The sequence below is a fragment of the Simochromis diagramma genome, unplaced genomic scaffold (genome assembly GCF_900408965.1).
Source record: "Simochromis diagramma unplaced genomic scaffold, fSimDia1.1 OVJJ01000802.1, whole genome shotgun sequence".
Taxonomy (NCBI): domain Eukaryota; kingdom Metazoa; phylum Chordata; class Actinopteri; order Cichliformes; family Cichlidae; genus Simochromis; species Simochromis diagramma.
In genome coordinates, this window is record NW_024387492.1 from 9,496,362 (window position 1) to 9,511,235 (window position 14,874).

General features: G+C 41.2%; 2 protein-coding genes across 3 annotated transcripts; both read left to right on the top strand.

Moving 5' to 3' along the window:
• Positions 1 to 3,178: 3,178 nt before the first annotated feature.
• Positions 3,179 to 11,168, top strand: fdft1 (farnesyl-diphosphate farnesyltransferase 1). Of its 2 annotated transcripts, XM_040017900.1 has the most exons (8): positions 3,179 to 3,543; positions 5,218 to 5,315; positions 6,361 to 6,544; positions 6,635 to 6,763; positions 7,471 to 7,662; positions 9,415 to 9,591; positions 9,891 to 10,043; positions 10,134 to 11,168. In XM_040017900.1, the coding sequence occupies exons 1-8, from the start codon at positions 3,445 to 3,447 to the stop codon at positions 10,359 to 10,361; spliced, it is 1,260 nt and encodes a 419-aa protein (XP_039873834.1). In that variant the 5' UTR covers positions 3,179 to 3,444; the 3' UTR covers positions 10,362 to 11,168. The 2 variants fall into 2 exon arrangements, with proteins under 2 accessions (XP_039873834.1, XP_039873833.1); XM_040017899.1 differs by lacking the exon at positions 3,179 to 3,543 and having other exon boundaries at positions 3,605 to 5,315.
• Positions 11,169 to 11,781: 613 nt separating this feature from the next.
• LOC120725234 (cathepsin B-like) lies at positions 11,782 to 14,141 on the top strand. The gene is made up of 9 exons (XM_040018000.1): positions 11,782 to 12,133; positions 12,241 to 12,326; positions 12,428 to 12,542; positions 12,664 to 12,779; positions 12,974 to 13,059; positions 13,157 to 13,297; positions 13,389 to 13,505; positions 13,721 to 13,849; positions 13,974 to 14,141. Exons 1-9 carry the CDS (start codon positions 12,011 to 12,013, stop codon positions 14,048 to 14,050), a joined length of 990 nt encoding a protein of 329 aa, XP_039873934.1. The 5' UTR covers positions 11,782 to 12,010; the 3' UTR covers positions 14,051 to 14,141.
• Positions 14,142 to 14,874: the final 733 nt, after the last annotated feature.

The following is a 14,874-nucleotide window of genomic DNA, read 5'->3' on the forward strand; positions in this document are numbered from 1 at the left end:
CACTGTGTAATTTTAAACAACGCTGACATATTTTGTATTTGTATTTTTAATCTGTCTTCTAGGTGTTTTCCTTCCTGTGGTTTCAGTTGACGGAGGTAAGCGAGTACAGGCAACTTGTCTTGGCAACTCGATTTTTTTTAGAACTAATTTGCATATGTGCTCTTTTATGTGTGGTGCTTTTCTAACTGTGTTTCAGAAGACATTTTTTAAATATTCGATCAATCAGTCAATCAATCAATTTATTTATAAGCACTTTCAAAAACAACACAGGTTGACCAAAGTGCTGGACATAGTAAAAAAAGGAAAAAGTAGATCAAACACACAAAAAGAACAAAACAAAACTCTGTCACAATTAAAAGCTACAGAGTAAAAATGTGTTTTCAAACGGGTTTTAAAAATGTCAAGTGTTGGAGAGATCCTAATTTCAAGAGGCAGACTGTTCCAAAGTTTGGGTGCAGCAATCGCAAAGGCCTGGTCTCCTCTGTTTTTTTAGCCTGCTTCTAGGGACAACTAGAAGCAACTTATCAGCTGACATGAGTTCTATTAGGAGTATTTTTAGTTAACAGATCATAGAGGTATGACGGAGCTAATCCATTTAGAGATTCAAAAAACAAGCAATAAAATCTTAAAATCAATTCTACAACGTATTGGAAGCCAGTGTAAATGAGCCAAGACTGGGGAAATATGGTCATGTTGAGTGCCTGTCAAGATTATTCATTTAATTTGGGGGGATTTTTTCTTTCTTTTTTTGCTGATAGATTTTGGCCTTCACTCTTAGTACTCAGCTATCAGGCCGCTCATACAACTTGTTAGTTTTAAAGCTTCCGAGTTTAATGGAAGAAAGTATTTTTTGCAAAATCCAAAGCTTAAAAAAATCGAGGAAGAGAGTAAGTAAAGTGAAAAGTCCTTTCCTGGTTCTGTCTTAGATCATCAAGGTCAGTAAACTCATATGGTGCATGTTGCCACAGCCAGAGGTGCCAGACTGCAGCGTTCTCATTCAAGAAATCTGTGTATCTTCATTTGAGACGTAACATTCAAGATCTGACACATTTCAAACTGTCAAAGGAAACTTTATTGTCATCCCAGTTGTATATAAGTATACAGAGAGATGAAATTGTGAAGCTTAGGGTCCACAGCGTAAACATACACATTATGCAAGTAGAACAAGACAAGAACAGTGCAAGTATGACATACAAAAACTCAAATTACAGGTAACTTGGTAATATGGCTACAAAAGCTGTTTGTCTTGTTGTATATTTTTCACATTAAATTGAATTCCTCTCACACTGACTGCATATCTTGTCTTGTAATAGATGTAATGAATTGATTGTCATCTTAAGAAATTTTAAGAAAGCAAGAGAAACTATGGCTCCAGTCCATATATAGGCCCCAGTGTTCACCCATACAGGTGACATCTCCCTTAGGAAGTGTTAAACCTACTTATTTTGTGTCACACTCCAGCAGTTTTCCAGTTTTGCAAAGATGAAGTAACCATAAACATCAGCGGTTGCTGCATCTCTTTACACTCTGGAACACAGCAGAGGTAGGGCAGGTGGGATTAATATTGGTAATAACATTCAGACATTTTTGGCTTGCCTGGAGATTTCGCTCCTCCATACATGGTACATTTTGGGTAAGTCGGTATTCGGTCGAGTCTACAATTAGCTCAGCTGACACCTTTCTACATCATTCTGGTCATGTAGGGGATTTAATTCATACCGCCTGAATTATCCTGTCATAGACAAAGAGACTCTGGCCCTTGTGTGAGCAGTGCAACATTGAGAAGTTTGTGTGTTCCTCTTGTGGTCTACACAGCGCACAGCCCTCTAATTTTTCTTCCGTTCATTGAGTTCCCCAAACTGCAGACTGATGTGTCGATTTTTCACCTTCCTCCGCACGGTCCAGCATCGCATTAGTGTTTTCAGTCAAATCACTTCAAACTATTTTCCGATATTTATAAAACCCCTCCGAGGGTGCCAGGTGCTAGCAGTGAAACTGGCCTTCACTGCCAGCGTGGAGGGTTTAGATCTAATATAGAGTAAACTTTAAAAGTGTTCATACACAGATATCAAATGTAAAGGATTTATTTGAAACTTGGAATACACCAGTTACAGCTCACACTGATGCAGAGGGACGCACTAACATATAAAACAATCAGGCAGAGCATGTGTTACAGAGTGAACCGGGGATTTTAAAGCATCAGGAAACGACTTATCACACATACACAAACAAGCTAAGTGAGGTTAGATGGTGTTGTTGTGGTCACTGACTAATACCTGTTAATACCGTCTAGCCACATGATTTTTTTGGGAGGAGGGGGCATGATTCTCCCTTGGTTTCATTTTGGCTTTAAAAAATTTTTTTTGGTTAGCCCGAAGGCCAGTCGGCAGCTGGCTGTAAATATGCACAACAATATATATTATATACATACATTGTATACGTCTAGTTTGTAGACAAAGGCTATAAATGAGGGGAAAATGTAAAAATATTAAATTAAAAAAGGAGCAGAGAAACACTTGGCTGTGTGCTCACCGTGTTTTGACTTTGGCCATTAGGTGTCCTCTATTGAACTGTTGATGATCTACTTGGCAATGAATCGGTTCAGATTATCACGGATTTTGCGGCCTTCCTTAGCTGCAAATGAGCAAATGACCTTACAAGCACGTCGTTTAATTGACAGGGAAATATATTTTCAACACGAATGCAATGTCGGATTTTGATTTTTTTTTTTTTAAATCTTCTGACAGCTTCCTTGTCCAATTTTTGTATTCGCAGTAGTTTCAGTATGCTCCAACTTCACAGTGGTGGGATGCATCACGAGCAATGATGAGTCTGACTGCAGGATGGGGGTAAAGCGATTGATGATTTGATGCATGGGATAACAATCTCTGCATCAGTGTCAAGAAAACAGAAGGAGATGATTGTGGATTTCAGGAGGGATGGAAACTCCCAACCAACCTGCACATTGGATGAGCAGCTGTGAGAATGATCTCCAGCTTTAGAAGTACCCGAGAACCTTAACTGGAGCTACGACACTTCCTTCCTGGTTAAAAAGACTCACCAGTGCCTTTGTTTTTATAACATACAAGGTGCTGCTGTGTATAAACAGTCAACAGGTATCAGACCTGGCCGGGATTATCACGGTTTCATTGAGCAGACAGTTTCTTTCTTGATTAACTAACGGACCAATCAGCAGCTGGGCTCCACTGACAGCCCAGGGCGGGGCGGGGCATCACACCAGTCACTCTGGCCGCTCATTGGACGTTAACCTCTAAGCCCATGACTCGCCAGCCAATCAGACGCTCCGTTGATCTGACGAGGCTCCCGGCCGCAAACCGTGTCCTCGCTCATGTTTGTGGTGCTGCCGCATCTCAGAGACAGGAATATCTGATGGGGCTACATCTTGTCAGTCTGCCAGAGTAACCGCTGAACACTTGAAGCAACATGGACATCCTGAAGTCGCTGGGTCACCCGGAGGAGATATTCAACCTGTTTAAATTTAAGATGGGTGGATGCAGAGCCGTCATGCCAAAGTTGGATTATGTGAGTAAAATCTACTCGAAAACGCAGTCTGAGCTCAAATTTATAGATTCGTTTGAATACTAACACATCAGCCACACGCAGAGAAAGGATGTTGCGCGGATTAAAAAGCAGATAGCCGTTCCTCTTTTCAGAGCATCATCACAGTGAGTCTGCGCAGAGGAAAAAAAACCAAACCAAAACAAAAAGCACATAACCATATCTGGCACTTTCAAATCTAACTGAGCAACACGGTCCATAGTTTTGCGCCAAACGATCCGGGTGAAAACAGAAACAGCTAATTGGACTTTGTCAAATTAGATCTGCGCTCACACAGTCTACTCACACAGGCAGAGATGACCATTGACTTGGGATTCACCTTACATAACGAGCTTGGAGGGCGCATCGGTGGGGAGAGATGCTGTGCGCGTGTTTGACGATAATCCCACTGTTTTAACGCCAATGTGACCCAGAGGCAGGACCCGGAGAGCCTGCAGACTGCACCATGTCAACGAGGCTTCGTGCTCGGATTGGCAGCATTACTTAAACAAAACACAAACACAGTAAAGATATTCTTCATTTAAGATTTGGATTAAAGCACCCGAGGAACAAACCTGCACAAGATGTCAAACGTTAGAGCTCAAGTCTGTCATCTGATTGTATTAAAAGCCAAATTGTTGTGCAAAAGCAACACAAGTGCAGTAATGTCTGAGCACAATCGATGTAAACATTAAAAAGAGAAATAAAGGTTAGAATGAGTTGTCCGTTTGTTTTAGTATACGTTTCATATATTTGTTTTAAAAATCTTTTTCCTGGAGTATCACAGACTTGCAGGTCACGAATTTTCCCGTCCTTCACGCTGTCTCCCACCAGATGTCAGCAAAATACAGTTTTCATGAGTTCTGCTTTTTTCAGGGGGAGGGGTGTGCAAACTTGCTAAGGTTTGTTTTTCTATTGCAATGAAGGCTTTATATTGCACAAAGTCGCAGTCGACACCCCACAGCTGACTGTTTGCTTATCGCGCACAGCCAACATTATCTAGCTGCATGCGTGCATGGAGATACAACTAAATAGCAGCTAATGCGTGCTTTCTTTAAAAAGAAAACACTGCTCACCTTTAGCGAAAAAAGGCTTTAGTGCAGCAAAACCCCCAAATCGGACCCCCCCCCCCCCTTTTTTTTAGCATGCGGGAAGTAGGTTATGAAAGTGAACTTCAGCTGGCGTTGTTTTGGGGGCAGGGGTGGGAGGAGTGTGCCTGCTCATAACAGCAGATCTACAAACGCTGCGCACTGGCCACGCTCAGCCACGGTTCAAGGTTAAAGTGCTTAAAGATCCGCGGGGCGCTTATTTAACTCCACGCAGCGTCGTTCACCTCTCTTGTCCTCTACATGGACTTCATGTTTCACGCTTCCTCAACAGGCGTGGCGTCAACATGGATAGTGTGGTTTCATAGCTGCAGGGTCGTTCTCGCTGTCGGTTTTTCGTATGGCCGGAGCTTGCTGCAAGTGTCCGCTGTCTCTGTCCGTGTTCAAGCGCTCTCTCTCGGTGGCTCCCCGTGGCTGCGGCTCCGCTCCACGCTCTCTCCTGCACGGGTGGAGGCTCGGGGAGAGGGGCCTGCAGGAGGCCGCCCGACCCTCCAGCGCCCTCAGACCTGCAGGCTTCTACCGACAAACAGCTTTCCTCTGTCTCTCCTGTCAGGAGTCCATGACTGAGAGTCTGCGGACCTGCTACCTGTACCTGAACCAAACCAGTCGCAGCTTTGCAGCTGTGATTCAGGCGCTGGACGGAGAGTTGAGGTGAGTAAAACTTTACTGGAGCTGGCTCCAGGTGAGGACACGTGTGTGCGTGCACACGGTTTGTTTTCTTTAGAGCAAAACAAAGGGTGTTGGCCGAAACACTCCCCCTTTAAAAAAATAAAAAAAAAATAAAAAAAAAATCCCTCAACTTATCTCATAAGTTTCTATTTTTTGTCGACTTTTGACATTTTTTTTTAGTATTATTAATTCCGTTTAGTGTTTATTTCCAGAATGTCTTATTTTAGTTGGGATTCGTTTCAGTGCCAGTTTTAGTCTTTAACTATAGTTGTATGGAGGGCATATGCTGGAGGCAACATTTAGTATGAGTATTACAAAAATAATAGAAACGCTGAGAGCAGTTGACCCACAGTACAGCACCAAAGCGTCATCGGGCAAGTTATGATGACAAACTTTATAAACAAGTACTCAAACTAAAGTTGGAACAACGCTGCATAAAGTTACAACAATATACATTCAAAAAGTACATGTTAGGTTTTTGTATGACAGACTTTTTTTGTCCTGGCTGTGTGATGTTGTTACCAGCATCATGTGAAGCAAAATACCATGGCGGGTAAAGGAATCACAAATTAATCTAACATGCATATCTTTGGTCTGTGAGAGGGACCTGGACCAGGACCTTCCCAATTCATTATTTGGGATGAAATATCCCTGTAATCTAAGACAGACTGACAGGCATTCATTCCTTTTATGAACCCTAGTTTAATTCTTTCATTTTGAGCCAGATATTAAACACGAATCTTAAATAAAATTTTGATATCAAACTACATTTCTATCTACTTGAAAGACTCTCCATAAATAAAATGGGTGTTAATTAACGTTTCCATTGCAGGCTTTTCAGGGTTGCAGAGGTGAAGGCTGCCATGTACCTTTTCTTTTTCTGCATTTAAAGTTTATTGTTGAGTAGTATTAATAGGAATATAAAAAATATCTTTGATGCAGCCATGCAGGAGTTTTTCACATATAGACACTTGACATACCTGCTACCTTTATCATTGTGTAAATCCTCCTTGTGTCTATGATCCAGACATGCAGTTTGCATTTTCTACCTGGTTCTGCGTGCACTGGACACAGTGGAGGATGACATGACCATTCCTCTGGACAAGAAGGTTCCCATGCTCAATGACTTCCACACCTTCCTGTACCAGGATGAGTGGTGCTTCATGGAGAGCCAGGAGAAAGATCGTCAGGTCCTGGAAGACTTCCCAACGGTCAGTGGGTTCTCAAGGGTTATTTACCAAGTTTGGGCAAATTAAGGCAGTGACTAATTGGTAACTATAACCTTTGTCCTCTAAAACCAGATATCGCTGGAATTCAGAAACCTCGCTCAGGAATACAGAGACGTCATCTCGGATATCTGCCACCGTATGGGAGTGGGAATGGCTGAATTCCTGGAGAAGAAAGTGGGATCTATGAAGGAGTGGGACCAGGTAAATGTTATGCTTCTGTTAGTTGTTCTAGCACCATAATGACTACATAAATGACTGCTTTGAGTTGGGGGGGGCATAAAGAGTAAGTTCTAAAATTACTGGAGTAACGACCCAAAAGAATTATTACATTGCAAAATAAAAGCCGTTTATTTTGAATAAAATGTCATCACTCTGATTAAAAACGGAATGGATGTTATCAGAGGTTTGTAAGCTACAAACTAGCTGTTGACTCACTGGTACAGCTCAGGAGCAGATAGTAAGCTTACAATTTTATTGAATTAGCTACAGTAGCGTTCAGATTTGCAGCTCCTTACTTCTTAAATCAGCTGCAGAATCAACCAGAACTTAAGGAAGGTGATTTTAAATGTTTCCTTTATTTATGGCAGTAGACAATTTTGCTTTGACTAATTTATTCATTATTTATTGAGACAGAGGTTTTATATATTTCTTTTTTATTGCCTGTACTTAATTGCTTTATGGAAGCGTGTGTGCGTGTGCGTGCTACTGTTTTATAAAACTCCTCTGATTGTACTGCTATCTTTCTTGGCCAGGACACTCTTGTAGAAGAGATTTTTAATCTAAAGAATCTTGTCATGTAGCTATATGATTCAGCTCTGAATATTACATAATATGAATGTTTAATCATAAGCCAGGATTTTGTTTCTCTTAAGTCCTGCGCTGTGATTTGTTTTTCTGTTTTTGTGCAGTATTGTCACTATGTTGCCGGTTTAGTCGGCATTGGCCTGTCCCGGCTGTTCTCTGCGTCTCAGCTGGAGGACCCTGAAGTTGGGCAGGACACTGAACTTGCGAACTCCATGGGCCTGTTTCTCCAAAAGACTAACATCATCCGAGACTATCTAGAGGACACACAAGAGGGACGTGCCTTCTGGCCACAAGAGGTAGAAACAAAATCTCTTGTCTAATACCAGTGTGCCTGACCAGGGTCCGGTACTATGAAGCAAGTTTAGAATACCCAAGATATCTTTCACTTATCTGGGTTTGCTTACCCTAATCGGGCCAAGCAGTCGCACGAAGGAGGTTATCAACTCGATACGTCAGCCCAGGGGTTTCTAATCTAGCTGTGACCATGTTCACGTGAATGGGGCAATTTTCCAGGAATTATGCTATTTCCCACTGAACTCATTGGTGCCGTCATAAATACTTAGCAATATCTGCCATATTTCAAGCAACTTAAAAAAGTCCAGACGCTTTTCTTTCCAAGCTCCTTAGACTACAATGACCTGGATGACTGAGAACCTTCACAGACACCTGCCATATTCATAATACAAAATGTGCTTTGTAATATTTGTTTGTATGCAGGAGGGGCTTTATACTGTGTAATGTCTTTTTTTTTTTTTTTTTTTTTTTTTAAATTTGTTTTATTTATTTATGCTTAACACTAGTGACGGCTGTGGTCCTATTTGTAGTGTTTTCATGTTGTACAAACGTCTGTTTGTGTTGGCTACAGAAGGCCTTTCTGACATTTCTGAGAATGTGGTGCAAACCTTTACTTGGGCTCTAGGAAAATCTATGTTGCCGGTCAAAGGTTAAGATCACTGTGACACCAGAAAATGTGGTACTATGAAAAAAATCTTGATGCACCTATCATTCTTTTATATTTTGCTTCCAAGGACCCAGACTTTCTTTCCTTTTAAAGTGGTCAGAAGCAAGAGTTCTCCAGGGTTTCTGTAGGTATTTCAGAATTTGTCTTTGGACATTGGCTGCTTTTTCACTCATTTTGCCTCAGCCCTTGACTGTTGTTGTTATTGTTGTTAAGCCACTTAACACTGACCTATGGAGAGAGGGGAAAAAAAAAAACAAACCCAACCCCAAAACAAACCCACCTAATTCAAGGGATGTCTGCAAATAACGGTCAACTTGGCAAATAACCCATTTTAAATGGTATCTTTGGGCATTTGGTAACTAGCCTGTTGCAAAAGCACATCATTTGTTCCCATTTATTTAGTTGAGTCTATGCCAGAGTTTAACAGCTTTTTAAATGGTATTTTTGTACCAACAAAGTGATTCTTTAAGAGGTATTAGCTGAAAACTTGGCATATCTTTAGTAGTGTGTCCTTAAAACTGGACAAGTGGACAAGTGGACAAGTGGAGGGCAGAAGAGGAAGCAGGTCTCCAAAAATTATCTACAGCAGGTGAACGGTATATGAAAGTCATGCCCCCAAGATTTGGGCTGAACTTCAGCCAGCGGTGTTGGAGAAATTGTCTAAATCGATGGTACTTTTCTGCATTCATAATTCCATCAGATTGAAAACCTACCTGCATAGAAAAACGCACAGAGGACAATATCAGCCATGGATAGTGACCTCTCCAGAGCCAGGAGCTCAACATTATGATAGTAGTGTTGGGTTGTCTTGACAGAAAATGGACCAAATGCGGTCAACGTTCCAAAGAAGAGTTTCAGATGTCCCTCAGGAACCCTGCAGTTTTACAATAAAAGGACAGTCATGTGGCCATGCTTTCACCCTGGCCTCCAATCTCTAATCAACTTATTCTCGGGTCTGTGGGATAAGTGTTTGTACTAAATTTGAAGAAATTTGCTCAAGGCGTCTAAGAAGTACATAACGAACAGAATCCAGCCAAGGCTGGTGCCAGTACAGATAAATAAAATCCTTGTTACATGCTGTGTGCAGGCTTGGAGCCAGTTTGCAGGCCGTCTTGAGGATTTGGCCCAGCCTGAGAAGCTGGAGTCGGCGCTGTCCTGTCTCAACCTGCTGGTCACTGATGCTCTGCGTCACGTCCCGGATGTTATTGCCTACCTGTCCCGCCTGCGCAACCAGAGCGTCTTTAATTTCTGTGCCATTCCACAGGTATGCGCTGCGTCACAATCTCCTCCAAACCATAACATTTAAACCTGTTCATTTTTTATTTATTTTTCAAGCTCAGAAAACAAACCATTCTGTCCATGTCCTACAGTCTTACTGGAACATGTTTTGATTTGCATTTAATGTTTGCGAAACATTTTAATATTTTGTTTTAATAATAACTTTTTCTGTAACTGATAAACGATGGAAAATGTTGCGCTTAAATAGAGAGACCAATGAATACTGACTCATGAGAAATGATCAAACACTTCCACTTCACATGTTGTCATTTCTCTCTTGACCAGGTGATGGCAATAGCTACACTGTCAACGTGCTACAACAACCCCATGGTGTTTCAGGGAGTGGTGAAGATCCGAAAGGGGCAGGCAGTCACACTCATGATGGAAGCCACCAATATGAGTGCTGTGCAGACAATTATCGCCCAGTACAGCCAGGAGGTGGGTTATTTTTATTTATTTATTTTTAAACTCAGTCTCTCTCTACTGCTTCCACCATATTGGTGTACTGAATGTGCTCTCTCTCTCCAGATATTACACAAGGTGTCCCCCACCGACCCGTCTCGGGAAAAGACACTCCACATCTTGGCTGTAATCCGTGAAAAGTCCGCCCTGTCGCAGTCCAGCCTCCGCTCCAGGACCCACCACCTGTCGCCCATGTACCTTTCTGCTGCTATGGTGCTCGCTGCCCTCAGCTGGCAGTACCTTAGCACTACAGCGGCACAGGCCCAAGGCACCAGTGACATGCAGAGACCTTGAACTAATTTAACCCCCTCCTTTCCTGTGCCCCCTCTGAAGGTCTGTTTCTAGAGGAATTTACAGATTCACTGTGGCTGTTACAGGATGATGGACACTCTAAAGTATGGCTCTGTTAGCAGGCTGGTGTCATTAAATGATTTGATCTGTAGCAATTCATCCTGTGTCTACATAAATTATATACACACATTGGTGTGTGTGGGTATATTTGCCATAAATGGTACACTTCCACAGTTCAGGGTGGGGTGTTTTTTTTTTTTTTTTTTTTTTTTTTTTTTTTTTTTTTTTTGTGGGGGGGGGGTTACCAACAACCGCCACCACCACTTGTTTTTCTTTCTTTTCTCATATCACATCAAACCTAGCTCCATATTCCACTTGTGTTTCTCTAGCAGAAACACTAAAAAGTTACATTGGTGCACTCTGCAGCGCTTCCGCTGTATGTTCGACGGCTTCCAATCACAGTTGAACCTTTTCGACCCTTTTCTGTGTGTTAATCTGTTTCATCGTTGTGTTTTTTTTTTTTTTTTTTTTAAATTAAGGAAAAACAATTATGTGCAATATCAGGGTAGTTTTTATTACAGATGAAAAGGGGAAATGGATGTATTTTCAGGTCCTTTATAGCATCAGCAAAAGAGGGAAGAAAAAGGCATACTGAGACTGCTAGCTAAGTGTCCTTAACACTGCTTTGGTGCGTTGAAAGGCTAGCACAGAGTAACTTGGTACAGAACCAAAGGAGAGCTAAAAACATTGCTATGTAATGTGACATTTTGATTTGTACATATTTGAAGAAATAAATAACAATTAATCCAATATTTTGAGTGATTTCATGTTTTGATGCAGAGTTTAAGTGTGTATGTGGATGGGAGAAGTTCATACATATTAAACAAAAAATTAAGAATCAGAAGGTTGATGGTTAAATAAAGCAAACAAAACTGCATATCGTTATTGACATATAATTTTAAGAGCTTGGTCAACCTTTGGAATGGCAGGCTTCTAGTCACATGAGACATGCAGGTGCATTTATTACACAGGCATGTGATCAACAACTGGGGTCTTATAAGAAGGGTAACTGTAAGGTTTGTTGAGTCAGAGAGAAGAAGAACGACGAAAAAGATCTACTAAAACAGCAACCCAGGTAAAAAATTAAGACATTTGGCAAATATGCTGATTTTTTTTTTTTTTTTCACATATGAGTTCAATATGCATGTGGATTAATACTTTGATTGTCTTTTAAGCTGGAGTTTTCATTTTTTGTTTTTAGCTTGAATCAATGTACATATATGTTAAATCTAGCTGCAGTTCTGATTCATCTGATAATATGAATGTTCTTTTAAACTTCATTTTTTTCTTTATAAATTGGAATAAAAGTATCATTTATCATTAATTGTGGATCTAATTCTTAAAGTCAGTGTTAGATATATTTCAGAAAGACTGTTTCTAATAACCAAGTTCATTGCATTCATACATGACCCAGTTCCTATGTACAGAAATGTATTTGCAACATTACTGCAAAACACATGTTGGTTATAAATAAAGGAAATGGCCTCTTTCCTTATTCCCTTTCCTTGTAACGCTCCACTGAGATGTGCTTTTGTGTGCATGTAAACAGTTTCCTGGTCACCTCCTATGATCACTGATGTCTGTTTTGCAGGATGAGTCCGCTGTTCCTCCTCTCTGTAGTGGTGATGGTGTCCACCACTTGGGCACACCCTCACCACTCCCTTCTCTCCTCTGAGATGGTTGATTTTATTAACAAGGCTAACACCACCTGGACGGTGAGACCATGCAATCAGTTTTTATGGATATTTCCACATCCTAGGAAGCTGTTAACAACCCGTAAGCGATGATTTCTCTGCTCCAATTTCCTTTTTATTTGCTCCAGGCCACAAAGAATTTCCAGAATATCGATGCCACCTATGTTAAACAGCTGTGTGGCACCATACTGAATGGACCCAAGCTACCAGAGGTGTAAGTTATCAGGTGGTTTGGACAGCTGGCCACATGAGATGACATGTGACAGTCAGCAGGTTGAGCTAATCCGCAGTGATTCTGTTTTCTCTCTTGTTTAGGCTTCATAAAATTGAAGGCATTAAACTTCCTGACAGCTTTGACGCACGCAAACAGTGGCCCAACTGTGCCACAATCCAACAGATCAGAGATCAAGGCTCCTGTGGGTCCTGTTGGGTATGACACGCCAAGAAATTAAAAATACACCACCACCAAATAGAGGAGATAGGGTGGGACATTAAAAAAAATCATTACCAACTTCCATGTTCTCAGTGTTCCCGGTTTGATTTTTACACAGGCCTTTGGGGCAGCTGAGGCAATATCTGACAGGTTATGTATCCAAAGTGGTGGTAAGATCTCTGTGGAGATCTCCGCTGAAGATCTGCTGGCCTGCTGTGATGAATGCGGCGTGGGGTGAGCATTAGTAATGGCTTGTGTATATAAGTAAATGGGCTGTTCATTAATTCTACGTATGAAGTTTTCATGGAAAAGGTTTTTTTTGAGAAACCGTGATGGTTTATAATTACAGTCTTCAAAAATCAAATGAGGTAAAACAGCTATAAAACATAACTCATGGTGCACATTATGTCTTTTTGTGTTTGGTGTAGCTGTTATGGTGGCTATCCTTCTGCTGCTTGGGAATTCTGGGCAAAGAAAGGGCTTGTCACAGGAGGCTTGTATGACTCTAAAGTTGGTAAGTCCATTATCCACTTGCTGAATTCAGTTTAAGTAGTTTTGGGGAGGAGCAAAAGACTTGACTTAAATGGACTGACCGTGACTGTTTATTACAGGCTGCCTACCCTACACCATCGCCCCCTGTGAGCATCATGTGAATGGAAGTCGTCCTCCGTGTGGGAGTTCAGAGACTCCTAAGTGTGTGCAGCAGTGCACTGATGGATACTCACTATCATATGAGAAGGACAAACACTTTGGTACAGAGAATTAAAATAAACTCTACACCCTCCTAGCACTGGTTTACTTTGTTGTTGCAGTCCTTGAAGTTTCCTGTATGTCCCTCTTCAGGTAGACGCACATACGGCGTCCCGTCAGACCCGGATCAGATCATGACGGAGTTGTACAAGAACGGGCCTGTGGAGGCAGCTTTCACTGTTTATGAGGATTTTCTGCTGTATAAGAGTGGTGAGGTTTATGTATTTAATTCGAGTAATGTCACTCTATATGAGTAACGTACTTCTTTGTCTCAGTTTAATATTGGGCAACTGTTTGAGAGCAAGCAAGTCGACCACTAATCTGAAAAAGCTCCACAGACACTTTAGAACGCCTGTCAGAAAATGTGTACTATTCAAAAGAGGAACAACCTTCTTCTGCTTTAATGAGCTTTTTTTTTGCTGTAGGTGTGTATCAGCATGTGACAGGGGATATGCTGGGCGGTCACGCCATTAAGATCTTGGGCTGGGGTGATGAGAATGGGACGCCCTATTGGCTGGCTGCAAACTCCTGGAATACTGACTGGGGAGATGAAGGTATGGATGAAAGTGTAAGGCACATAGCCGGTGTCACATACAGGCCTACGTCACACAAAGTGCTGAAGACGAGTGGGAATGCTGTCCTAAAACTGTGTCATCCTCTGTTGTCTTCTTATTTCAGGTTTCTTCAAAATCAAGCGTGGAAATGACGAATGTGGTATTGAGTCAGAGGTGGTTACAGGAATCCCGCTTAACTAGATGAAATAATCATCACAGCAGACAATCAAGAAATAAATCGAAGAAAAGACAGACCTCATTCTGGGGCAGATTTTCACAGATTTCATGCAATAAAGAGGGAATAAATTGTTGTGTCTTGGTCTTTATTTGAAATTCTTTACCATGATTTGCAGGTTTGCCCCCCCCGTAAACTACAAAAAAATTAAACTAAAAAATTAAAGATTAAACTTGGATGAAGCTCCAGCTGAAGAGTTTGTGAGGTGGAGATGGGGAGGAGGTGGGTTGCATGAATGGGAGTCTGAAAGCGTGAATGACGGAGAGTTGAGATTTAAACCACATGGAGTGGAGGCTGATTGGCTCAAAGAATGTGGGCAAGAAGGTGACTGGATTAGAGTAATGATGTCAGTACTTAGTTTGACAATGTGGGAACATTGCTATGTAATGTGACATTTTGATTTGTACATATTTGAAGAAATAAATAACAATTAATCCAATATTTTGAGTGATTTCATGTTTTGATGTACAGTGTGTGTATGTGGATGGGAGAAGTTCATACATATTAAACAAAATTAAGAATCAGAAGGTTGATGGTTAAATAAAGCAAACACAACTGCATATCGTTATTGACATATAATAATTTTAAGAGCTTGGTCAACCTTTGGAATGGCAGGCTTCTAGTCACATGAGACATGCAGGTGCATTTATTACACAGGCATGTGATCAACAACTGGGGTCTTATAAGAAGGGTAACTGTAAGGTTTGTTGAGTCAGAGAGAAGAAGAACGACGAAAAAGATCTACTAAAACAGCAACCCAGGTAAAAAATTAAGACATTTGGCAAATATG